General features: G+C 37.1%; 1 protein-coding gene across 1 annotated transcript; it reads left to right on the forward strand.

Moving 5' to 3' along the window:
- The first annotated feature begins 933 nt into the window (after window positions 1–933).
- On the forward strand, window positions 934–25,824 carry LOC134744218 (thyrostimulin beta-5 subunit-like). The gene is made up of 4 exons (XM_063677945.1): window positions 934–1,222; window positions 22,138–22,324; window positions 23,707–23,865; window positions 25,053–25,824. The coding sequence occupies exons 2-4, from the start codon at window positions 22,145–22,147 to the stop codon at window positions 25,158–25,160; spliced, it is 447 nt and encodes a 148-aa protein (XP_063534015.1). The 5' UTR covers window positions 934–1,222; window positions 22,138–22,144; the 3' UTR covers window positions 25,161–25,824.
- The last annotated feature ends 568 nt before the right edge of the window (window positions 25,825–26,392 follow it).

The following is a 26,392-nucleotide window of genomic DNA, read 5'->3' on the forward strand; positions in this document are numbered from 1 at the left end:
GGGAGCTCTGTCGCCCGAAAGGTGGGTGGGAGGACAGGTTCTTCTGTTTCTGACTTGCCTCAGCCGGCCGTTGAGCAAAGACCTACGTTTTACTTTTTCAAACCTTCATGTGCTAAAACCACCTCTCTCTCGGTCTTTGTCTGTTGTTTGTGTATAACACTTTAAACTCTCGCGTTTTGTAACTCACATAATTAATGTCATTACCGGGTCTAACGCGATTAAATTTCATTATTTTACCTTTTTTCCGACGTTTCAATTACGTTGCACTAACTGTGGTCACGGAAGACTGACGTCCCAACAAATGTCAATGAGAGCTAACGCGTATGAATTCGCCGCTAGGGGCGCTAGTGTAGATGGTGCTCTTTTCCATACTTCGAAATGTCAAATGTCAGTTGTCACTTCAATGACTGACAGCTGTTCTTTAGTCTTTTGCATGGAGACTATATAAAGGAGCCAAATCTCTATGTATGAAAAGTGTCCATCAAAAACCAGTAATTAGGCGGCGCCACCATACACCGAAATACTACCTAAAACAACCTACGTAAATTGGTCGGGTTATTTGTTGGTTCATGTTATACTCATGTCCCAGACCCTAACTAGCGCCACCGGAGAGATTAGGAACTATTATTTAAAGCTGAAAGCGGTCATTTTTGCAACAATTCTGCCATAAGAGATTGGCATCATTTTCTATACCATCCAAAATCTTTTGGACCACCATCAACAGAGGCGCCAACTGGTGAGCAAAAAAACGATAGCCCTCATTAAACTACACGGCATTAGTTTATAATATAAACTAAGTTATATAACTTAATATAAACTTTATATAAATGTTCGGGGTAGACAAATAAATTTTATCTACCCGTTTCTGTTTAATGTTTATTATCCACGGCACGACGCACGACACGCAACACTAAGAATATCCGCGCACTGGTCCGAAGATAGATCCCTTGGTTTCAACATCTGAATCACTGGTCCCCAAGTTGACGATAATTTGTACCCTTCCCTGTTGAAATTTTTCGGGTGTTATTTAATTTCGATAGCTTCTCTTACGATCCGAGGATAATAGTGACGCTCGGTGGAAAGGACTTTGGGTTTGTGTCGCTCAATCCAGTGATTAGTTCCAGTTGTCAGCAAGTGTTTCAGCTATTGCGGAACTTGGCGATTTTTAACAGCCGCTATGTTCCTTCAACTTCCTTCTATTTGTCTCAACGTCGGAAAAAAGGTAAAATAATGAAATTTAATCGTGTTAGACCCGGTAATGGCATTAATTATGTTGTTTGTTTGTGTCCCGGTCGGTGTACTTCCTTTTTGGCGAAATTTATTTCGCCAAATTTCACTTGGCAACCAACTTTTCGCCAAAGTTTCATTTGGCAAACCAATCGTTGGCATAACCTTACTTCGCAACCATTTCATTTCCCAACCCCATACTTGCGAAATGAAAATGACGTACTAGGTTGGGTTAAAATTAAAAGGTTAGGTTGGATTATGTAAATTTGCGAAATGAAATTTCGCCCAACTAAAAATATGGGATAAATAGTTTGGGAACTGAAACTGGGAACTAATTTTCGCCGAAACATCAGTAAACCGTCTCGGTCTTTGTTTGTTATTACCATCTTGAGTTTTTTAGAACCTGCCAATGTTTGCCACCCGAGTACACAAGATTCGATTAAATTATGCACCTATGTATTTCGGAAAAAATTGTCTTGTTCAGGCAGCAATAAAATTGTAATTTAACCTTAATGTGGCGATAACGACATACCGATTATTATCTCATTATCGATTTCCTTAACTAGCTCGCTGTCGTATTCAAACTTTCCAAACAATCATATAAAATCAAATCATTACATACTACATTATCAGGTGAATAATTTATAAGCAAGTTATTTCAAAGCAGACCATTAATAGTCAAAATAAGCCCGCCATCGATCGCTTAGATGGGGTCATGTCACGTGAAATCAGTAGAAGGTTAACAAAATGCTGCTGTTCTAAGGGTAACGTAAAGGGTAAGATCGGATGGAGGGAAGGATCGTATGCTCGCAATTGCTACCAAAATAGTAGTTATTTTACATTACTAGCAATACAATGTGTGATGGAATTTCACCAAGCCCCTCCTGCCACATTGTTGATTGTAGTAAGTGTAGTAACCGCTCAGTAGTGCTCGTGTCAGTCGGATATTACGAAAGTTTAAACAAAAAAGTGTATTTTTTACAAGTTTTAAGAGATCCGGCCTCAATCTACTATTTTTAACCAGTATTTTGGTTCGCATTTGGTCTAATATTATAATATAATAAAACAAATAATGGGAAGTTTAGGTATACGACGGCATGGCTTCTTTATTAAAGTGAAACTTTTATTCTATCGCCCCAAATTTTTTTGTATTTCCAAAGTGTATGTTTGTATTAAAGTGATAAAAAGAAAATCACAAATGTTCTAATGAAGATCCGAGCGTAACCATGTCTGCATGGGAAAGCTGCCCTTTCACAAACGCACTTTTAAAAAGGTTGAGTACATGAAAAACAGAAAACGGTTTTTCGGGTAAGTGCCATCAGTGAAACGACAGAGACCATTTTGTAAAACGATTACGATATATATCAGCATTAAAGACACGGGCACAAAGCCTGGCTGTTGGAAGAATGTGCAGTTACTGCTTCTATCTGCTTCACTACTCTAAAGGGAAATTAAAACTTTTTGACTTTTTCTCCCTTTTTCGTACGAGAACGTAATTGACGTAATCGTTGAGCATTTTGTTCTCTTACCAACGTATTTTATATACAAGGTGTAGCAAAACGATGACCCGTTGACTCTTTAATAGAGTTAGACCAAGCCACTTTGGCAGCGATCTTGATACCCCAGACCTATGTGCAAGTGTTATTTAAACGCCATAATTTCATAAAAATTTGACGTTTAAAATAACTCTTGCACAGTCTGGTCATCGAAATTGCTGCCAACATAGCGTGATCTAACTCTACTTACATAATACACAAAATTAAACATGACATATATACCAAATAGTTTCCAGACCTATAATAAATCTTAATGAGTTCGTGTATAAGCAAATTTTGGCATAGTTGTAGGGAATGGTGTATTAAACAAGATACTAAAAGTACCGGAGGGTGGGGATGAAGTTAAAGGGTATGGGGTGTTTTAGGGTCCATAAGTCCATCCACATATCTATATAAAATTTTCTACAAAAAAGATTAAGTACTTATACTTTGTAGCTAGGATCAATATTTCAAAATATATTAAAGTGGGAAAGTTACTTTATAATTTGTTCTAAGGTCGTTTTTAGTGTTCCGTGCAAAACTTTGTTTTGACAAACGGAACACTTATGGGATCACTTCGGTCTTGCAAATCAGTTAAATGCGTTTTTCTCAGAGACCGTTTGACATAGATACCTAAAATTTGAAACAGTTATAGCAATTATCACCACTAATATTGTATATAAGTCAAAACCGCTTATTTCTTATTTTAGGGGGTAATTTAGGGGGTTGAGAGGGGTAACCTGTTTTTTTTTTATTTTATTTGTAAGAATCGAGTGGGGTACCATTAGAAAGCTTGCAAAAAATTGAGTCGATAGACTGATTTTGACTTCATTTTAGACTGCAGTAGTTTCGATAAAAAATGCATTTAAAGTTGCAAGTTTTCATACAAAAAGATTCGCCTCTGTCCTGGGAATTTTCGGAAAAACTATAACTAACAGCCAGTAACCAAGTAAATCGAGTATGGAGACGGCGGGAAAATTATCAGGTTATTAGTTTTTTATCTTTATTCGTTTTTTAACTGCAGCCTGATCTTAGGTTACTAGCTTCAGTTACTAGCTTGGATCAACTTTTTAGACTGGTAATTTCATATTAGGAAGTCGTTTTAGCGAGAAAGATCTTTACTTAAAACTTTGGCATTGAAATTAATGACTTATGTGTGTGACACAAAGTTTAATTCAACTTGCTTATTTTGTGGGTTATTTCGTTTTTTTGTAATAGTGAGCCAAACGCATAAGAGAAAAAAAGATCTACAAAATACAACCTTGTTATAATGCAAATAAGCTTAAATTTCGAACGGGCTTTCCAACCAATGGACTATATCAATGTCGTCGCTATACTTACTCAACCTCATATTTGCAACAATCATTTGATTTAAATGTCGCTTTTCTTTCATTCGGAATACGGGTGTTTTTGTCATCAAAAGTGTTGCAGATACGAGGTTGAGTAAGTATAGCGGCGATGTGCTCAGTAAGAATTATATTTATTGTTGAAGTAAACCTTGAATTTTTAAATTAAGAATTCCGTTCTTCATTGTCGTTTTGTTTTTTCACACAATAAAGCACATAGAGTTAGTAAGACATATAGAGATAACAAAGTCATTTAATATTTATTAGAGAGTATCTAATTAGTGGAAACAATATACATAAGCATTAAGCACAATGACATCTGTGTATAATTGTATACAGTATGTATATTTTTGAAAGGATCGGTGAGAGCAGCCACCAGATACCGTTCTGTTACGAGAAAATAATCTTGGAGGACCTATATGACAATAAAAAAAAAATATTCTAGTTTTTGGAAACAGGTAAAGTTGACGAAATTGAGCCGATGTTGTTAAAACTTGTTTGAGAGATCGGCTCACTTTATTACGTCAAATATTACGATTATATTACGATACGTTTTTGTTTGAACAAACGTCACTTTTGACATTGACATATCTAATACATATCGTATCTAGTCGTAATATTTGACGTATCTTAAAGTTCGAATCGGGCAGTATATTTCGTCAACCTTAGAGCCAGCGACAAAAATATCTGTTAAGATTTGGTACTCATGAATCCAAGTTCTACGAAAATATTTTTTTTCTTTTAAAAAACAATAATGGAAAAGATTTTTTTTTTTAAATTCTTTGAAAAACACGATAATATTATATATTTTCCTCGTCCTAAATTCAAGACGTGCAGAAAATATAAATAACTTACTCATAAGTTATACTTTTTTGACAGCTTAAGTAGAGTAATAACATTAATGCGGTTTATATTGTTATAAAAAATATATAAAAACTTAATTATAAAAATTCGGACTGAATTCAGTATCAAGTGAACGTAGTTTAGCGAAAAAGGATTCATCCATAAAATATCATGACATTTAAATTAATTGATTTTCTGTTTGAAAAAAAAAGATAAAATTGAACCATAAAATTGAACTATTCGAATCTGAGCGCTTTGATGTAACGTTGCACTTGCCGTTTTGACTGCACAACTCCTATGAATTATATCCTAGGTTTTTGTCGAATACAATGGCTCGCTTTTCGTATATACTTGCGAATGACTACATTGAGGATGAATGTGTCACTGAGTTTCATAGGAAACTTTCCCAAAACACAAATTACCGTCCCCGCGACGTACTTTTGATGCAGGCTATGCATCTAATCGAGCCCGTTCCCGCCGAAGAAGATCACTTACTTTGACTATACTTAGGACTTCCTTAGCACTTCCGTATCCAATCTGTTCCTTACAAATGGCTTAATTTTCATTAAGTATCTAAAAAAATGGTTCATTAATTTTTTTATTTTCTGTGATCTCTTAACGACACGGTAGCTTCTACGTTTAATTAAACGTGGAATTACGAAACGAAAACGTAGAACTAAGCCTTTGTACGTCGTTTGAAAGGAAGACGTCTTGCGATAAGCGATAACTCAAAAACGGCTTGACTGATCATGTTGCCTATACTTAGTTTTGTTTTAATGTCTTTATTAAACTCTACAGTCACGTTTTTATTTCATACTTTTCGACCCATGGTTCAAACATGGTTAGACATGGCGAAACTACGTCTGGTTTTAAGGTTCCTAGTTGACTACGCAACCCTAACTAAAAACAGGCAAACAACCTCTGTAAAGTATAACGATGCGCACGGAACACTAAATGCCTCGAGCTTTGACTCGGGCTTGGCCAATTATTATTTGACGTGATAACGTCTTATAAATCGATGAACACCGGTAGCATGCACGAAAAAGTATCGCGTTGTGGACAGATCTCCATGGTAACGTTGCGGACAGATCTCCGTGGTAACGTTACGGCCTTTTCGTCAATGTTTTCTTATGACGTTATCACGCAAAATTATCTTCCGTAAACCGACTTTACAGACAACCATATTTTTTTTGTTAGTGTTTCGTAAATAACTCGTAAACCGAATATAAAGTGGTAAGCCCGTAACAAAAAATATTCTTTTACGTAAATAATATGTATAAGTTCTACAAATTAGATATATTGGATGTCCCAAAAATATCACGTTAAACTGATGATAAAAACCTAAATCGGTTATAATACTTCGAAAACCGTGCGACTTTTACTGAGGCCATGTTTAGCTGGTTTGGATGATCAGTTTAGGTGTCCTACCTCTAGTGTCAGTTTGACGTATTATTTTTGGGACAGCCTGTATATCTATTTTGTAGGAAATTTTATACAGATTATTTCACTTTAAACCCCCCCCCCCCCTACCTGCTAGCTTCACCCCCACCCTCCGGTATTATATTTAATACACCATTCCCTACAACTATGTCAAAATACACTTGTACACGAATTATTTCCCCCGATTGCCAATTTTTGGTTTTCGTTTGGTGAGCTAATATTTTCACTTTTCAGCCCTCGAGTACCTAAATATTGGCTGAAATAAACGTTTTATTTTTTATAACGAGCCTCATTACCTGGAAGATCGAGGTAAACAAATTAAAGCAGCGGCGACTTGAGTGTATTGCGTTGCGTACCTATGCCCACCTACGAAATTGGTAGCGGTGCATTCCTTCTCAGCCGTTAATTAAATACATAGTACAACATGAAATGCAAGGCCTCAAAACAACAAAATAGTGCTAGAATTTCACCAAGCCACGCAACTGCAAAATGTTTTCTTTCGACCCCGCAATTTTTAGGTTGTAATTTGAGGTAAAATGCAATGGTACGGTTGTTTTTGTTTCAAAATGATTTTAATTAGGTACTTAGTAGTATTTTAACGTTATTTTTATTTAAGTACGTTAGGTACTTTAGTTAAGTGTGTGTATATGTATGGTGTGTGCGTGGCCTGTGAGTACCTGTGCGTCATTCTATAAATCGCTTATAGGGTACCTCATTGGTTTCCTCAAAGCGACTTTCAGCACCGCTCATTGCGCTCTTTCTAGTATTAACAGAGGAGGTAAGCCCCCCAGGCAAGAATGCAGTAATTGATTATTGATTTCTCGAGAGCTAAGTATCTATATATTAGTTTTCAACAATGAAAAATCGGTTGATTCTCGTAGCAATTTCATTGTGTGTATCAGCTTTTGGACCCGACCAGAAACCGCAGAAAATTAGTTTAGTTTTTCTATAAGTCGTTACAAATATGTATGTCAGCCAGCCAGTCAGTAAGTCAGCAAAAAATGCATTAACCCACGGGTGCATTTCAGCGTTACGTACGCCGCTACTGGTTCAAACACGGAAAATGGTTGATTCGATCTATAGTAAATATTACAGATACGTATGAAAGAAGAGCCTATTTCAAATGGACCATCATGGGTGTGCGTGGGTAACAAAGTACGAAATGGCCGACAATCTGTTGACTGTTCGAGGACGACATCCACGAAAAATGAGTTTCATTTCTGCCCCGGATATTAAGTTGAAGCTCCATGGACGGCAAAGCAATACAAACGCCTACCAGTAAGTACCTACATATTCTGAGTGGGTATTAGGTAGGTACAGTTGACGTCAATAATATATTGCTAACCAAGATTTGAAATACAATACCTTGGGTAGGTTTTAACCGAGGTATTTTGAAGCTCGAACGAAGAGAGAAATATTATCGGTTGAAACTCGGAAAGCAACATATTTGCGATGTTGATAACCAGATGTGCCTACAGCATAATCAAAATTACGTCAAATTTACTTCTAAGGAACAAATCAAATTATTTTAATAAATATTTTGATTTGTGTTTTAAGTAGACACACTACTAATATACAGTATGTTGCAAAAATAACAATAATAAAAAGAAAAAAAATTTTGACGCGAAAAATAAATATTATTCCATGGGGCAGGTCGTCCAAGACGGTCAACCCTCTATACAATGCCCAAAAAATTTCCGCGTCAAAAAAACTACTCTACTCTACTCTACTTTTTTCCTGATCAGAACACGATACCGAATATGCCCTTAAACGGGTCCCCACTTTTTTTGTTACACCTTGTTTATAAAATATAAACTTAAATAGATGTCATAGGTATATGAAAATAGTTATTTGTTATACAAGGGTGCAAAGTTGTATTTTACCCGCGAGTGTGGAATTGAAACACGAGCAAGTGAAAGGATTCTAAAATAGAATCCTGAGCGTAGCGAGTGTTATAACACACGAGAAGTAAAATACATTTGCACCCGTGTGTAACACAAAACTTTTCCCCTCACTCATCATCATCATCATATCAGCCCTTTATCGCCCACTGCTGGGCATAGGCCTCTCTTCCAGTACGCCACTTGTCCCGGTCCTGAGCTAATCTCATCCAGAAGTGACCCGCAATCTTCCGGATGTCGTCCACCCAACGAGCCGATGGACGCCAGGGGCTTCTTTCATTCGAAAGCGGCCACCATTCCGTTAACATTTTAGTCCACCCTGCCATCACTCTGCCTAGCAACATGTCCCGCCCAACTCCATTTTAGTTTGGTAATGGCGAAACCAACGTCTTGCACCTTAGTGCGTCGACGGATCTCGACATTCCTTACTCGATCTTGAAGCTTGATACCGAGCATGGCGCGCTCCACTCCTGCATGGCGCCCCTCACTATAGCGAGGAAAGTGCAACATCCACAGGCGTTACTCGTAGATCATCTTCATCACTGGAATCACTCATTTTTTTACGATAATACGATATTATAACAGGAAACTCTGGAAGTTGTGTATTTTTACGTGCCGGAATCGGTAAGAAAATTTTAGTTTACAATGTTGACATATTTGAAATTGCATCGACTCAACTTGTGCGTTCAGAAATACATTCGACATCATTTAAAGAAACAAATGTTTCTTACGGAATTTATGGTTTATGACTTAAAATCATTAAATAAAGCTAAATTTGGTATTTTTTATTAAATTCTCAAACCATTTATATAATGATAATTAATATCGAACGAACCATTATTATGAGCGTTTTACGTTTTGTTATCTGTCAAAAGCTACTTAAACACGCTCCATCCAAGGTCAAATTACTTTCCCCACTAGTTGATAAAATGCGTTTTTCCCCGCTTGTTTTAAAGGATAAAAGACGGCTTTCCGAGCTAGTGAGGGGAAAAATTATTTCCGGTGATCGGGCCGAAATCGAACCGGCGTGAGTACGATTCCCAACGAAAGAGCCGAGTTGGAGCGCGCCCAAGCGTATTTTACTAGTGGCCATAGGAATTTATAGTAGGAGATACGTTATATATATGGTCGACCTTCACCCAGACGTAGTAACGTCTGACGAATGAAACTTATATTTTATGAAAGAAAATATGTTCCTGAACATAAATAAATAAGGTTGCCTAAAGAAATATGGTCAAGGCTATTTTTAAGAAATTTTTGAAAAAATTTCGTTTTTTTTTACAAAAAACTATAAAGCTTATAAAGCTTGTTACTAATAGAAAGCCACATCATCAAAAAAATCCAAAGCCAAAACTCGCTGGGGGCAGATTCACTTAGCTTATCCTGGCATGGCCCTTTGGCGACACTTTTTTCTCGTATTAATAGGGTTGAAAGAGGTCGTGATTCTGACTGGAAATAATAAAAAAATAACAATTCTTAAATGCAAGTTGGGTAATTTTCATAAATGAAGTCATAGTACAAAGCAGTACCAGAAAAAATACTATGTTTTTTAATCATCAAAATGTCAAAACCATATTTATTTACAACGTGAAACAACCCACACAAATAAGTTTCAAAATTGGAACTTTACGGTTACCACCAATACCCGTACCATGAGTCACTGACAGTCTGTCAACACTGACATATACATTAGTCTACGAAATTTACTTTGTATACATCTCGCTCGCACTAATACGTATGTCAGTACGAGCGAGATGCATTTGACACTGTCAGTAAGTCATGGTAACAGTTGGTTTGGTACATGGGTACAGTTGACGCTTGACTATGGATGGTATAGAAAGGATGCCAATCTCTTATGGCAGAATTGTTGCAAAAGTGACCGCTTTCAGCTTTAAATAATAGTTCCTAATCTCTCCGGTGGCGCTAGTTAGGGTCTGGGACATGAGTATAACATGAACCATATAAGGCAACAAATAACCCGACCAAATTACGTAGGTTGTTTTTGGTAGTATTTCGGTGTATGGTGGCGCCGCCTAATTACGTTTTTTGATGGACACTTTTCATACATAAAGATTTGGCTCCTTTATATAGTCTCCATGCGCTTGACGCTTACGTTTGGAACTGCGTAAACTCGATCGCTGTCCATCTTGCACTGATAATAGACCGCGGGACAGGAACAGATTTCTATGACCCATCGCCTCCCGGGCGAAAACTCGTATAGTGGTTAACGGCTATGTATGATGAACCCTCGTGAACGTCAGCTGCTGCTCCATTGGTGGGTTGAGGAAATTTTTTTATCATCAAAATGTCAAAACCTAACATCTAGTAGTAGTTGTAGTAAAGCACAAACAAACTATTTCAGTTTAATACGACAAAATTAACCGAAACGTCTTCACATAATTTTAATAACAATACTTCCGTGAGACAGACATATCCAATATATTTATAACGGGTCACTCACGTATTTTAAGTCGAAAACGCTCGACATGTTTCACTCCGTACCGAGGAGCGTCATCAGGAGCTTGCGTCGACGGTGACGGACCGGCGCAGACTGTGGGCCGCAGCCCTCCGCGCCCGATGACTCGGCGCGGGCGCCGGTGGCGGCAGGGGAGGCGAGAAAGTACCCTCGTTTACGGCATTATTGCGCCATCGTGTCAAGATCGCTCACCTAGGACACTTACATAGACAAGAACGGTTTGATTCTTTCGCGCCGCATCGCGCCGCCTGCCGTTCGCGTGCAAATCACGCCGCTTCGCCCCGCGTCTCGTTCGCAACGAGATCGCTCACGTAGGACATTTATAATATTCTATGGGTATCAAAGGATTGATTTAGTCGCGTCGCGCCGCTTCTACATATAGGTATCAAAGGATTGATTCACCCCGCTCCGCGCCCCGCCGGTTCGCATTCGCGTTTTGTTCGCCTAAGTAGTACGCTGCGTTACGGTAAATGTCGCCACACGCTTTCCAAGTGCCAAGACGTAAACATAAGTTATGAAAACATTCATCAGGTTCCAATCAGCTGGAGTTCAGAGCGCTTATCATCAGGAGGGTCGTATGCATGTTTGACAGCGATCTGTTATAAAAAATCTTCGGTAGTTCAGATGATTAGAGCTATTGAACTATGTAGTGATTAATGAAAAATAAACTCCTAATACCGAAAATGTTCATTAGGACCCTTAAAACGCTAAAGATTTACACTGCCATCACTACATAGTATGAAACAAAGTCGCTTTTCGCTGTCTGTCCGTCTGTCCCTATGTATGCTTAGATCTTTAAAACTACGCAACGGATTTTGATGCGGTTTTTTTAATAGATAGAGTGATTCAAAAGGAAGCTTTATATGTATAATTTGTAAAGGTTTTGTGTAAAGAACTACCCGTGCGAAGCCGGGGCGAGTCGCTAGTAACTAAATAAACAACTGCCACTTTAATAAATATTTGTCCCCCCTACAATGTAGGCTGATTGAGAGTAATTTTACCTCGCTTACCAAAGTCAAGAGGTTTATTTATCACAGGAATGTTCAACTGACAAGAATCCTATTAACCGTGGTTTAGCACAACACGAAATAAGGATTTTCTTTTAAGTGAAATGTCAGCGCTGGATGACTAGCTGGCTTTGCTTCCACTTTTATGCTCGTAAAATGGAATGGGGAGTTAATTATCAGAATGGAAATTGTACACGAAATCCATTAAATTTTAATTGCTTATCGTAAAAAATAAATAAAAAAACGTACATAGAAAGTAGAGTGCTCTAGAGCAGAAACGTATCATTTTCTGCACACGTTTTAGAATAACAACGACCCACTTTCAGAGCATTAGAAATGAAAAATAACTTGCAGAATAGCTAACTACTGGGTATTTAATGTATTTTATTAATCATAAGTTCATAATAATGCAAATACTTAAAGGTACTTAATTTAACGGCTTAACTCCATTTCGTTTGAAAATATTAAAAACAATAACCTTAAATCTTTCTCCGGCTGATTTCTGGATTTATGACCTTTTTTTAAAATTACTGCCTCGAATCCAGTAGCCAGCCTTTCCTGGCTTTTATAGAAAAATGTAGTTACTTTAATATGAATAAATATTTATAAACTGTAATAGATGTCATATATTAAAGAAAAAATGAAGCCCTCCAGCGGTGAAGGCCGGATTCGAACCGGCGTCTTTAGCTATCGCGGCTAACGCCATAAACCCCTAGGCCACCACGCCACGGCGGTACCCGTCCCAATTTCTCGACTATATGCCATTTTAGTAAGACTAGGCGTCTTTGACCAGCTCTAAGGGCAAGCAGTGCGCGCTTGCACCTCCTAAACGAATTCCTTACGAAATTACGTTATAGCGAGAGAGACTGGTGCTGCCATCTATGAACAAGTTTGGGAACAATTCAAATTATTTTATTAAATATTTTGATTTGTTTTTTTTTATATTTGTTTTTTACTTTTTTCGAAGCCTTAAAATGTATGTTCAATATTTCTGTAGGTACGTGGGTAGTATTGCACATTGCAATTTTGGCAGCGGTGAATATAATTTTCCTTAGTCGCCCGTTGCGCGTTGACCACGAAAACGCTGCAATGGGTTCGAAACGTCGAGATGTATTTTAAATTCATAAGACGCGATATAATCCGTCTGAATAAAGTAGTATTTTTATGCTATTTTAGCGGTGGTTGCCCAGTGGATCTGACGTCCGACTTTCAATCCGGAGGTCGCGGGTTCAAATCCTGGCTCGTACCAATGAGTTTTTCGGAACTTATGTACGGAATATCACTTGATATTTACCACTAGCTTTTCGGTGAAGGAAAACATCGTGAGGAAACCTGCATACATCCGCGAAGAAATTCAAAGGTGTATTTGAAGTCCCCAACCCGCATTGGGTTAGCGTGGGGACTATAGCCCAATCCCTCTCGTGCATGAGAGGAGGTCTGTGCCCAGCAGTGGAACGAATATAGGCTGAAATATTATTATTATATTTATGCTCTTTTTAAATCAACATTTTATCAATGTAAATACAATAATATTAGCTACTTATGATATGAAAATTATGTAAACTACTAATTCCAGCCAAAAATAGGCTATAAAAAAAATTAAAAAATTATAGAAAGGCTGACCACTGGTGCATGACTGACCACTGGAGCCTTTAAGGATGACTCACGTTAGACCGGGCCGTATCCGGGCCGGAGCTTCCGGCACTTACTTTTCTATGACATGACAGGTGATCACGTGATGCTTTCCATAGAAAACGAAGCGCCGGAAGCTCCGGCCCGGACACGGCCCGGTCTAACGTGAGTCATCCTTTACCCTATGTCCTGACCCCGACTTGTCGAAAGCATTTAATATTAGTTATACAAGAAGTGTGTGCTTTAAAGGTTGTATAGGTAGTAGGTTACTGGTAATTTTGAAATATAATCACTTCATCTTATAAAACAAAGTCCCCCGCCGCGTATGTCTGTTTTTGTGTATGTATGTTCGCGATAAACTTAAAAACTACTGAACGGATTTTCATGCGGTTTTCACCAATCAATAGAGTGGTTGTTGAGGAAGGAGCCGGTGTGGGTCGCTTATGTGTTTCATAAAGGCACAACTACCTACCCCTAATATATGATATCAAATCAATGTCTAAAAAACACAATTTCTGCTTTGTTCGAGCGGCAAAAATGACGACTAGGTTGGGTGCCAAGCATTCCGTTTTGCCTCTTTACTAATCCAATGGAAAAAGACTTATTAGAACCGTTTTGTTTGCATGCTCAAAGATCAAGACAAGTTTACGCACAAAATAAATTTACTTACATTGTCCGTTCTCAGAAAATGTTCGTGACAGCAGTACTACTAATAATATAATACAAAAACCTACACGAAACACTCACAATTGAGGACAAAACGCTATTATGGTCACACAACAAAATGCCTAAACATAGATTAAGTATTTCTTTCAGAAAGCACTTAGCTAATCGTCTATCAGACGGTAGCTAATTGCTCTCCGTGTGAACGATCACTGCAATTATTAATAGTAAAAGAACATAAATTTAACACTCACGCCATTTTCTTTTCGATAAGTCTAACAGGAGACTTAAGATCTAGATTGAAATGATATTTCTATGGCGTATAATGCTTTTTAGATCGAGTAAAGCGACGTGTCCGAACGGTACTCGTGCTTAGCACGCGATCGCGTGACCCCGAACGAATAACACTAGTCATGTTGACAAAGGTTTTCTTAAAATCCTGTAAATATCAGGGCCACACGTGTTTACAATAATCCGCAAAGTGCGTAGGTAAATACAACTTGGCATATTTTCTGTTCAGTATCCGTTCTCTCCAATATTAAGTATTGTTTCGGAGTATCTGTGAAATTCGATTATAACTTATGGAGTAAGTATCTAAAATTTAATTAAGCTACTGAACAATGCCCACAACGGAATAAATACTTGCCGTTATTGATGAGGTAGGTAGGTAATACGTATGTATTAGGTATTCAATTTTAGGATTACGTAGGTATTGGAATTCTATACAAAAGGCAACAATTGGTCCCTAAAGTTTCGTTAATTTCCATTGGCAGTTTTTGTTGCTAGTACGTACTTAATAGTGGTTAATAGTATTTTTAATGATTACTTTTTAAGCACCAGACCTCTACTGCTCTAACATACATGCAAAGTTTCTGGACTGTTCTCGAGATTTAAACCAGTATGTATATTTTGTCCATGATTAATCAAAGAGTAAATTTATCTTCCAAGGTAACTACTTCAATCTAGACATACTCGTTCAAAATTCCATGCCACCGGGAGTTGTGAAGTAACGGACAAATAAATAAATAGAACTATAAGGCAATTAAGGCTTAATGGACTGCTAATGGATTCCAGTGACAAATGATCAATAATAGATTACAATCTACATCTCCAGTATTTATCTGGAGATGTTTACACTGCTCCTGTTACCTAGCTAATTATAATAGGATCAGGATCCCATCAGGTGCAATCATCATCAAAATCTGAAAAGAGATTTGTATAACTATGTAAATAGATTTGATTGAATTGTAATATGCCATACGACTAAATAAATAAATGTACATAGTCCTTGCATAATTCTCTATTTTATCAACAATTTTTTTGTAGCTTTGGATCCTTTCATTCCATGGAATAGTTAGATAATTATGCGACTACTGAATATTATCAAGTTATTTTTTTAGGCAGGATTACTTTGGTGCTAACCGGAACATTTACTTTTGTGCCGCGTTAGCTACAAACGGCAAATTTGGTATACAGATAGTTTGAGTCCCGGGACAGGACATAGGATGGTTTATATAACCAAAATCATCTTTTGAGGGTGTGAAAAGTGGGGTGGGAGTTTGTATGGGGAATCAATAATCGCTGAACCGATTTAGATGAAATTTGGGATGGTCTACATCTTTGATCTAGTTGAAAATGATACCAAACATGACTTCAAACCTAAACTTAAACAGTATTAACCTCAGGAATCCAGGTTCGGCGAAGAAGCTGAATTCCCCCTACACCCTATTTTACACCTTTAAAGGATAATTTTGGAGATAAAAGCTATCTTAGGTAAGTCCTGATCCTGACTCGGGACTCAAAATATCTATACCAAATTTTCTTTAAGTTTATATGTTTTTACTTCGGAATGGTGTCAATGTGATACCAAAAATGAATTTGTCACTCCCGATTTATACGAAAACGATACCAAACATGGCCTAGTAGCTTCACTGATGTAGATCAAGATAAAATTGAGAGCCCCAAATAAACTTTCGAGATAGGATATCTCGAAAACTATTCAAGATATCGAAAAACTTGACTTAATTAAACTTGTAGCAAATTTAATCAGCTTTCGTTTTATGTAAGTAGTAATGTCGCTAAATCGCAAAATTTCCAAGATATCTAAAAAACCGAAAAAGTGGACCTTCAAACCCCCCTCTCCCCCCAGCTCAAGGGCTACGGCCGGGGACTGGATATGTTCACCTAACTAGTCCAAACAAAGTTACAGAGTCGAACATTGTGTTTCAAGCATTTACCTCTATACCTTCTTGTTTCTATTCCTATAACTCAGATATTATGTCCAAAAGTATATGTTATATATCCGCTTTAAAAGAATGTTAGGAAACGGATTTAAGTAGCTAAGCAATTCTTTCGCTAATTTTTCCGTGATTGTTTTAAGTAATGGTGGCTCGGTCGTTGTAGGTACCTTAAGCTCCCTCAAGCGGTCAGTTAATGGACAGGCGACCAGGCCATTAGTCCCACACCAAACTGGAATGAATAACGTAAATAATGAATATTAAGATTGATGACTTGTTGTGATAAACTCCTACTCAGTTGGTTTGGGTCAAACACAAAACTGTGTTCGCGTCTTTCCTGTAGACATACCTAAAAGTTAAGGGTTATAATTGTTAAATTTCTTATTAAACCCTTATCCACGTGAAAAGGTACTCTTTTTATTTGGATAAGTATGTTGCCCACAGGAAAGAAAACTAATGTTCGTCCGAACTGTAAGTACATCATCTGCGTTGCATCTTCGGAAAAAGGTCAATGTCAATTGAGAAGGCTGGTTGGTTTTGGTTTTAAGGTTGACAAATTATAGTTGGTCAAACCAAATCGTCAGTAAATAAAAACAAAAAAACTATACTCATCCTTTTCTTTTGGGTGCTAGTACTAGTGTAAGACAAAAATAGTATGATTCTCTCTGTCTAATATGTTTGAAATGAGACAGTCCTTTGACAAACTATAGATTGAAGTCGTTGCCGCATTGCTACGTTTAAACCGTGGCTCAATTTATCAAGGAAATTTTTCCTCAACTGCAACGCCGCCTACTAGTCTACCAACAAAAATTTGGTTCAGATAATATGTTAACGACGTTAATTGCTAATGCTATACGGTCTGCTTACAGGATGATTCACGCTAGAGCGCTTCTGGTCCAGGCTGATGATTCCGACATTTCTTTTCTATAGAAAACCTATGTGTCGAAAGCCTGCATGGGCTCGGATAGTTCTACCGCGAGTCATACTTTAAACGCCACCTGCGACGGAAAGCGTACCTACCGTGCAACTGAGACGCTGCCCGCCGCGGGTGCCTTGCTTAATTACACGACGACTTCCAGAAGAGGTATAAGAGCTTAAAATAGTACATTGTGCGACATGGGGCGTAAGTTAAATAATGCAAACGAGAGTATAGTTAAATCGCGATGGCTTACCGGAGCGATTTATTGACTCGAGTTTGCAATATTATTACGCCCAGAGTTACACACAATGTTTTTCATCACACTTGCGATACAAAAATGAAGTATAAAGACAAAAAAACTTTTAATTATAATACTAGAAACTTCATAACTCCCTAGGGAAAACGCTTTTTCTATAGTTCCTGCTAAGCCTGCGTGCAATTCCACATTTACTGAGCGAGTGTGATGAAAAATACTTTTTCACATCACCAATTCGAAAAAGGGTTTTTCTTCCCTGCTAGGAGGGATCAAAGTAACACTTTTCTGCTCTAGGACACTATTCTTGCATTTTTTTGCACATTATTCTTTTAGCTTATATAATATTTTTAAACATCATAATTACCTCATAGGTGATGTGAAAAGCAGTATGTGATGGTAGCAAAATTATTTCTATCTTGGGCGTAACACACTTGAATCCCTCACTACGCTCAGGATTCTACTTTAGAATCCCTCATTACTCTCGGGATTCTATTATAGAATCCTTCGCTTCGTTTCGATTCAATGTACGCCCTCACCGTAAATATGTCATTTTGCTCCCTTTTAACACAATATTTCACTTTAGCAGCTCGAACAAGAAAAAGCCAGAACCCATCGTTCACAAACACGAATATGAATTCGTCATAATTAATTGATGAATTCGTCGTAATTAATGAAATGATTTTGCCCTTTAATATGTATGTTCTCATTGCTAAGGTGCAGAAAACGTGTGTGCTACATGAGATCAAAGTTATTTACATCTCGTACTTTCGATTCTCTCGCACGGGACTCAATATAAGCACTCTATTGTTGCACAAAATTAAATAAGTATTCTGAGTATCTACAATTCTACATTTCAAAAATATTCCACTAAAACAAATATGCAGCTATTGCATTATTGTACAATAACTGTGCCCAGCCACAGATTAATAAATAGTTACTACGTAACAGATACATCATTCCCATACAAAAGCGAAAATACCTACTCTATAATAGCCTACAAAATCTTAATAATAATACCTGCTGCTCAGGACGAGAAGAAATGTACCATAAGTATGGCGCACAAAGAGTCGAGACTGCCTTGCTCGCCGTGCGAGCCACGTGCCAACGCGTCATCGTAAGAATGCGCTAGGGTTGTACTGTTACTTATGTTATTATTGTAATAAAACGAATGTTGCGAATCAACCATATTTTATATTAGTCAATCAAATATTTAAAAACAACACTTATAATACCTGACTCAAAAAACTCCTTAATTTACGATTTATCTACTTATGTTCAAAGAAATAAATAGTGTCAAAATTCATAAAGATAGATTTAAAATACTACTCACCTTTCTTCGTCTCTCGGAAATGAAAAAACCGGCCAAGTGCGAGTCGGACTCGCCCACCGAGGGTTCCGTACTTTTTAGTATTTGTTATTATAGCGGCAACAGAAATACATCATCTGTGAAAATTTCAACTGTCTAGCTATCACGGTTCATGAGATACAGCCTGGTGACAGACAGCCAGACGGACAGACGAACAGCGCAGTCTTAGTAATAGGGTCCCGTTTTTACCCTTTGGGTACGAAACCCTAAAAACGCCATAAATGATTTCGAAAATAGCATAGAGTAACTTATACTAGAGCGGTACTGTCATAGTAAATTTTGTAACCCCAGTAAATTCACTGCCATCTGTCGACACACTTTAAAACTAAAAATGAAGATTTATAAAAATATGATAGAATGTATTTAAATATAGATAAATGATTTTTTTATTTGCATTAATTATTTTTATGATTTTGACCCATGTTCTTTCACTGATATGCGTTAAAATTGTTAAATAACAAACGAAACCGTAAGCCCCATCTATACGACTATAGGCCAAAACTAGTAGCGCCCTCTGAACGAGAATCAAATTTTCTTGATTTTCGAGGCACGTTTTTTCCTTAGACTGTATCCATTTATTACGGAGTTATATCTTTGGTAATAGGGTGCCGTTTTTACCCTTTGGGTAAGAAACCCTAAAAAACGACAAATTTTCTTTTGTTTTTTGACTTTTACACCCATCTACTGCACAATAATTACGTGGTTTCGGCATTTCGAAGCGTAAGCGCGGGAAACGTGCGGTGCGAGCGCTCAGGCGGGCGTTCGGCGGCCCTCTGTCGATTATATCGTCGACGATACGCCGAGCGGTAGGCATATAGCGCGTGGCTTTGAGCGAGTGAAGGAGGCCTGGCCCAGCACGGGTCCACCCGCGTGGAATTCGGTAGGTGTCAGTTGATGTCAGTAAGCGGTTAATTTTACAATTAGGTACCACTAAATAAAACTACACCAAAATCAATAGTTTTTTTCGCCCTTATTCAATTTTTTTACGTAATTTAAACGACATAGAGTAGGTAGGTGTATATCGGACGATACAGTACCATTTTTGTATTTTTACGTTCTTTACTGTACCTATCCAAATCATGTCCATGGCAAATTATATAACATCTAAATATAGGTACACAAATAAATCCATACTTCTTAACAAACTTTCGAATTTAGGTCTAATATTAGTACGTCGATCACGGTCGCGGCTACGTCTAAAATCACACAAAACAAAATTATTATGCAATTATACGCGTTTTGATATGTGTGTTGATTTTACTAGACTTATATTATGGCCAGGTAATCGCGGTCCATATCCCGGTCTCTTATTGTGTTGCTTTTAACACTAACAAAGAGGATATAACAGGATAGAGCGGTACCGTCATAGTAAATTTTGTAACCACAGTAAATCCACTGCCATATATCGACACACTTTAAAACTAAAAATGAAGATTTATAAAAATACCATAATGTATTTAAATATGGATAAATGATTTTTTTTATTTGCATTACTTAATTATTTTTATATGATTTTGACCCATGTTCTTTCACTGATATGCGTTAAAATTGTTAAATTACAAACGCAACCGTCAACGCCCTCTATACGAGAGTAGGCCAAAGGTTGTGGCGCCATCTGATCGAGAATCAAATTTTCGTGATTTTCGAGGGACGTTTTTTTCCTTAGACTGTATCCATCTATTACGGAGTTATATCTATCTCTGCCACTATGTAAACTCATTTTTAGTTTACTTGATTACTAAAGTAAACAACTCAGTTCCCCAAAAGATGGCACTGTGCAATGTGTGGCAATTAATTTAATTGTTCGATTCAATTTGTTGATATCCGTATCCCCTCTTCTAAACTTAGAGTTAATTAATTTGGCAAAATCCTTCCTTGGTAGCTTTTTCATGTCACAACGTATTAATTTCAGCGCCATCTGATAAATAGTTTAGTAGGATACTCAATAGTCATAGCACATATTTGAAAAAATGTTTGCACCTCCTTCCTAAGTAGCGCTATAAGATTCAGGTGCAAACTTAACTCAATCGAGTTTAGTGGCTACCCCCTCTTTTAGGGACTGTATTTTTTTATAACGGCCGGGGATTTTCTCGAAAGATTAATAAAGTTTGCATCAAACTTCGTTCAGCCGTTTTAACATGTAAATAAACAGACAAACAGACAAAAATTCTAAAAACTGTTGGAACGTGTTCTGTAATCGATTCTAAGTATTCCCAGCCAACTTTTTTTTCGAATATCTTCCATGTACAGACTTTCGACCCTCTTCAGCTTTATTATACCTATGTACAGATAGATATTCCGAAACATAATTTAATTTTTACAAGGCTCGTAAATATTTTGGTACATTACTTCGTCTGCATAACGAAAATTTACATATTGTACCTAGTTTACGGGCATTCGCGTTTTATTTCGTTTCGTTGTCATTTCATATCCATTTTGTCATCCCTCGCTAAATGGCCGTGATGAAAAACCATATTGTTTAGTCAAACGGAACACTTTTAGTGAAATCGGGTTTGCTGCCCAGTCTGGTTTACTCTTTCGACGTAGGATAACGCTTTTGATACCTAGTCACAATTTACTTCTGTAAGTATATTTTGTAATGCAATTTGCTAAGAGGTTGTGACGGGTACGATATTAACAAAACCAATCATTACTAATAGATTTTTTTGATAACATATAAGTGTTCATTGTTTTCGCGGAAAACACTGAACTTAAAATATGTCTCTTACCTATTCGAAATAATTGACAGTTCGATGTTAAATTTTATAAGAGAATCAGAGACGAGATGCCACATGAGACCGAAGTGCTGACAGTTTGCTCGCAACAAACAATTTAGCGAGGAAATGCTGTCAGCATCTTCGGGACCATGTCGGAGGGACCATTATTAGATGAAGGTAGTTAGGTTAGTTACCTATTTTAGTTCAGTTATATTTTTGATTTAAAATTTAATTTGTAGGTACCTAATGTTATATTTATACTAATTGAACAACTAATTTTATTATACAATAAAATACTTAATTTTTAAAATTAATAAGTTATTAGGTAGTAGATAAATATAAAAAAATCACTGTGTATTTCGGTTTTTGCGTACCACAGAAATTAGTTAAAGCAAACCTTACCTATATATAACCATAGTTATATACATTTAGTATTGACTCCGCCTATAGAATGTTCGAATACATTTTACATTACTTAAATTGAGGCTTTTTATTTGTACTTTTATTTGTATTTGATTGTTTTCCTCGGTGAATTTAAAATTACAAAACATAAATTTAAAATTCTGCATCAGATGAAGCATGGTGTATAACGTGTTGGTCCTGCTGGTGCTGGTGCTGGCAGCGGCGGCGTCCGGCGAGCTGAGCCTGTGCAAGCGACACGTGTACATCGCGCGTGCGGAGCAGGCGGACGAGCATGGCAGGAAGTGCTGGGACCACGTCAAGGTGCCCACTTGTGGGGGCCGCTGCGATTCTAGAGAAGTAAACACACACTTTTATAGAACTCTGCTTATGACAATATGCTAATGCTGCTGGCACTACCTGCGACGGTAACTAGTGAGTCTGTAAAAAGCGGCACGTGTACCTCGCGGGCGCGGATCAGGCGGACTGGCGCAGCAGGAAGTGCTGGGACCACGACAACGTGCCCACTTGCGGAGGCCGCTACGTTTTTACAAAACACGCCATATGACTTTATAGTTGGATATGGATAGGTGCCTCGAACGCATTTCTCATCTTTGAGTTATAACAGGTAATTTACCTTACATACATATTTATTTATGTTTAGTACACGATCGTGGCAAATTGAAATTAAGGTGACATTCGGATTGAGAATGCAGCAGCGTAACTATTGCTGCGTTACTGCGGCAGGGTTGACGCAAACGATGTCACTTTCAGTTTAATAAATTGCGTTGCTGTCGTTCGTACATTGCTGTTGAGATTGCACAGAACGTTTATTCCGTCACTCATTTAATCAAGGAAATTGACATTGACATCGCCCATGCCAACACTAACGTTGCAACAGTCATGCTGCAGCAGTCGTCATCGAATGTAATCTTTAGGGAAAAGGTCGTGCGATGATAAATGCGTTAGAGGCACCCGTCATAAGCCCCGCGGGCGCTAGCTGCGGCGGTGTCGGGGAACTTGCGTTTGTACAAACGCCATGTGCTCCTTGCTAGTGCTAAACAATCGGATGAACGTGACAGTATGTACTAGGAAGCTTTGTTAAATCTTATCTATTTTAAACAAATACAAATATCAAAATAGGGGCAAACTACAGCGGTAACGGCTTGATATTTGATAGACGTTGAATGACGCCATATGATATTAAAAATTTACAAGTTAACAATGTACGTTTGCTAAGGTAAAACGTAAGTTAAGCAAAGTAAATAAATATGTAATATGTACACATGTCAAATGTGCTTAACGTAATCATATCTATTGAATTTATCATGGAAACACACATATTTGTTTAGCAGTATTAGAAAATAAACGACGCCTAACCGAGGTATGCCCAGGCCATTTTGTGTGAGGATATTTTCTTTGCTTTAGATTAAGTTATGGTATCTATTGTACCGTATATTAATGAAATTCCGAACTCGAAGAGATTAATAATGTAATAAAAAAATTTAATGTAATAAAAATTAGTTCTAGTTTGCCTATCAAAGCATATTTCGCATTGACAAGCAAACTAGAACTAAGTAAGTTAATTGGATTGGACTGACGTCTTGCAAATGTGCTTAATTAGGTATTTTAAAATTAGCGCTCTACTTGAAATAGAGTATCAGACGCCTCGCGGCAGCTATACCTTACATTCGGTACTAGAATAGCATATTGGCAATCAGAGTATTGATTTCTGTGTTCAGGTTTCTGACTGGCAGTTCCCATTTAAGATGTCCCACCACCCAGTGTGCGTGCACGGATCCCGGCGCCCCCTCATGGTGAAGCTGCGGCATTGTGACGAGGATGTCACCAAGGGCACCGAGGTTTTCCACTACATCGCTGCCGAAGAATGTCGCTGCATGGTATAAATATAGTGTAATACAACCGCCCTTCAACCGGTCAAGAGTGTGTTTAACTGTTTATCATATCAACTGCGATTAAACAAACGTCGCAGACAGACGAGCATCGGAGCTAGGCTTATTAATTGCTTTTGGCAATCTTTAGGTACGGTATGAACTCTTAAAACTTTACTTACGTAGGTAACTTAATGTTTACTCTGCTCTATACCAAGAAATCTTAGTGCCATAACATTCATTTACTTACCCGTTTATCATAATTACTCCTAAATATTATTCTCAAGACAAAATGCATGCTTACTCATAAAAGCTAAACTACTTATTAAAAATTAGTAGGTACTTATTTAATTTTGATCAGGTGTTTCCAGGTAACCTTGACTAAACGTGTTTCGTCTAGCTAAAACTATATTATTATTTATTTTTGAGCAGAAATTAAACTTTTTATTTGTCAACATAAGGCACTTCTTGAAACCTATTATTATTATTATACCAATACGTGATTATAAGTAAAAAAATAGAGTAGGTAAACTAAGAAAAATATGATTTAATCCTTTTAAGGCCAATAGAAGAGCAAGTAGTGCTGATGTATATTTTTTCTAACCTATATAATCAGTTAAGTAAATTTAGGAAAGCTTAAATATTTTGACTAGGGAGCCAATTTGAATGTACTAATGCGAGCAAGATGTGCAGAATATAAATAAAATGTAAAAATATAATTTCTTTAATATGTTAACAGATTTATTTACATACAACTAGCTTAAATTTAAATTAATTTAAATTTCTTTAAAAATATCTTAAGATTTATTTACCTACGCAATAAAAACATGTTTTTCTTCATCCCAGGTCGGTTGAAAGATAATGCGTTTGGCAATTAGGCCTCCTTCTGTACGACCAATACGACACAATTTCTCATGTTAAAAAAAACCTACGCGGTATGGAAGTAAACAAGTGCTCAAAACGCTCTCAGGATAATAGAGGGATGATCCTTTTCTAGCAGTGAAAGGTATTGTATTAGTGTATAGTTAGACCAAGAGAAGTCTGCAACGATTTTGATAGCACACGCAGTGCAAGTGTTATTTATACGTCATAATTTCATAGAAGTTTGACGTTTTGAAATAACACTTGCTATCAAAATCGTTGCAGACTTCTCTTGGTCTAACTCTAGTTACTTAATATTTATTAACATTTTCCAGATTTGTTCATCACAACACACGAGCTGCGAATGGCTGCCGCCGCATTCAACTATTGTCGAAGGGTTTGTCGACGAGACGGAAAAGGACGATGAACGAAAGCGTAAATAAATTATACATAAAAAGAAAATTGCATAAAGATAAATGGCACAACATTGTGAAAAAAATACACATATTCGTGATATTCCTCCTCTTGTAAATTTAATTTGATCCATTTTCCTGCGTTAAACTGAGCTTTGGTTCTGCATGCGTAGATAAGTATACTATACCTATATGATTAGAATTTAGGTCAAAATACAAAATTTATAGTGTGTATTGATATTACATAGTTAGTCAGCAGCTGAAGCGTGAAAAATATCAACAAATTAATATGAAAAACGGAAACAATAATAAGTGTTCAAAGTAAAACCAGAATTAGGTAATGACAATAATAACATACCTATAATGATGATGTGTAAATGAAAGGCTACCTACTCCCCGTAAAATCAGCAACACTCCAGGTATATAAGGGTTCCTAGTTGACTACGGAACCCTAAAAATGTATCGCGAGGACACATACATTATTTCACATTCGATCAACGGTTGATACTTAGCTAGCCCCTCCAGGAGTTATGTCAACGCATTCATGCAGGGATGTTTAGGGAGGGGTAATTATTTTACATACCTATATTATTATGTGCCAACTAGCTTAGCTGTTTAACTTGTGTGTACCTACTATTCAAGGCTAAAAATAACTGAAATATCTCCTAAGAAATCAATTTTTATGAAATAACCAAACGTATTAGTGTTCCGTGCAAAACTTTGTTTTAACAAACGGGACACTTATGGGATCACTTCGGTCTTGCAAATCAGTTAAATGCGTTTTTCTCAGAGACCGTTTGACGTAGATACCTAAAATTTGAAATAGTTACCACCACTAATATTGTAAATAAGTCAAAACCGCTTATTTCTTATTTTAGGGGGAAGTTTAGGGGGTTGAGAGGGGTAACCAGATTTTTTATTTCATTTGTAAGAATCGTGTGTGGTACCATTAGAAAGCTTGCAAACAATTTAGTCAATGGACTGATTTTGACTTCATTTTAGACTGCAGTAGTTTCGATAAAAAATGCATTTAAAGTTGCAAGTTTTCATACAAAAATATTCGCCTCTGTCCTGGGGTTTTTCGCAAAAACCAAAGATAGATATAACTCCGTAATAGATGTATACAGTCTAAGGAAAAAACGTGCCTCGAAAATCAAGAAAATTTGATTCTCGTTCAGAGGGCGCTACTAGCTTTGGCTTACTGTCGTATAGATGGCGTTGACGGTTTCGTTTGTTATTTAACAATTTTAACGCATATCAGT

Source organism: Cydia strobilella, chromosome 1 (genome assembly GCF_947568885.1).
Source record: "Cydia strobilella chromosome 1, ilCydStro3.1, whole genome shotgun sequence".
In the NCBI taxonomy this organism is placed as follows: domain Eukaryota; kingdom Metazoa; phylum Arthropoda; class Insecta; order Lepidoptera; family Tortricidae; genus Cydia; species Cydia strobilella.

What these genes read in the sequence shown, in the direction of transcription:
- LOC134744218 (XM_063677945.1), top strand. Translation starts at nt 22,145, where the DNA reads ATGGTGTATAACGTGTTGGTCCTGCTGGTGCTGGTGCTGGCAGCGGCG. An exon ending in GCCGCTGCGATTCTAGAGAA is followed by an intron (nt 22,325 to 23,706) that starts GTAAACACACAC and finishes TTCTGTGTTCAG; the next exon opens with GTTTCTGACTGGCAGTTCCC. An exon ending in CCGAAGAATGTCGCTGCATG is followed by an intron (nt 23,866 to 25,052) that starts GTATAAATATAG and finishes AACATTTTCCAG; the next exon opens with ATTTGTTCATCACAACACAC.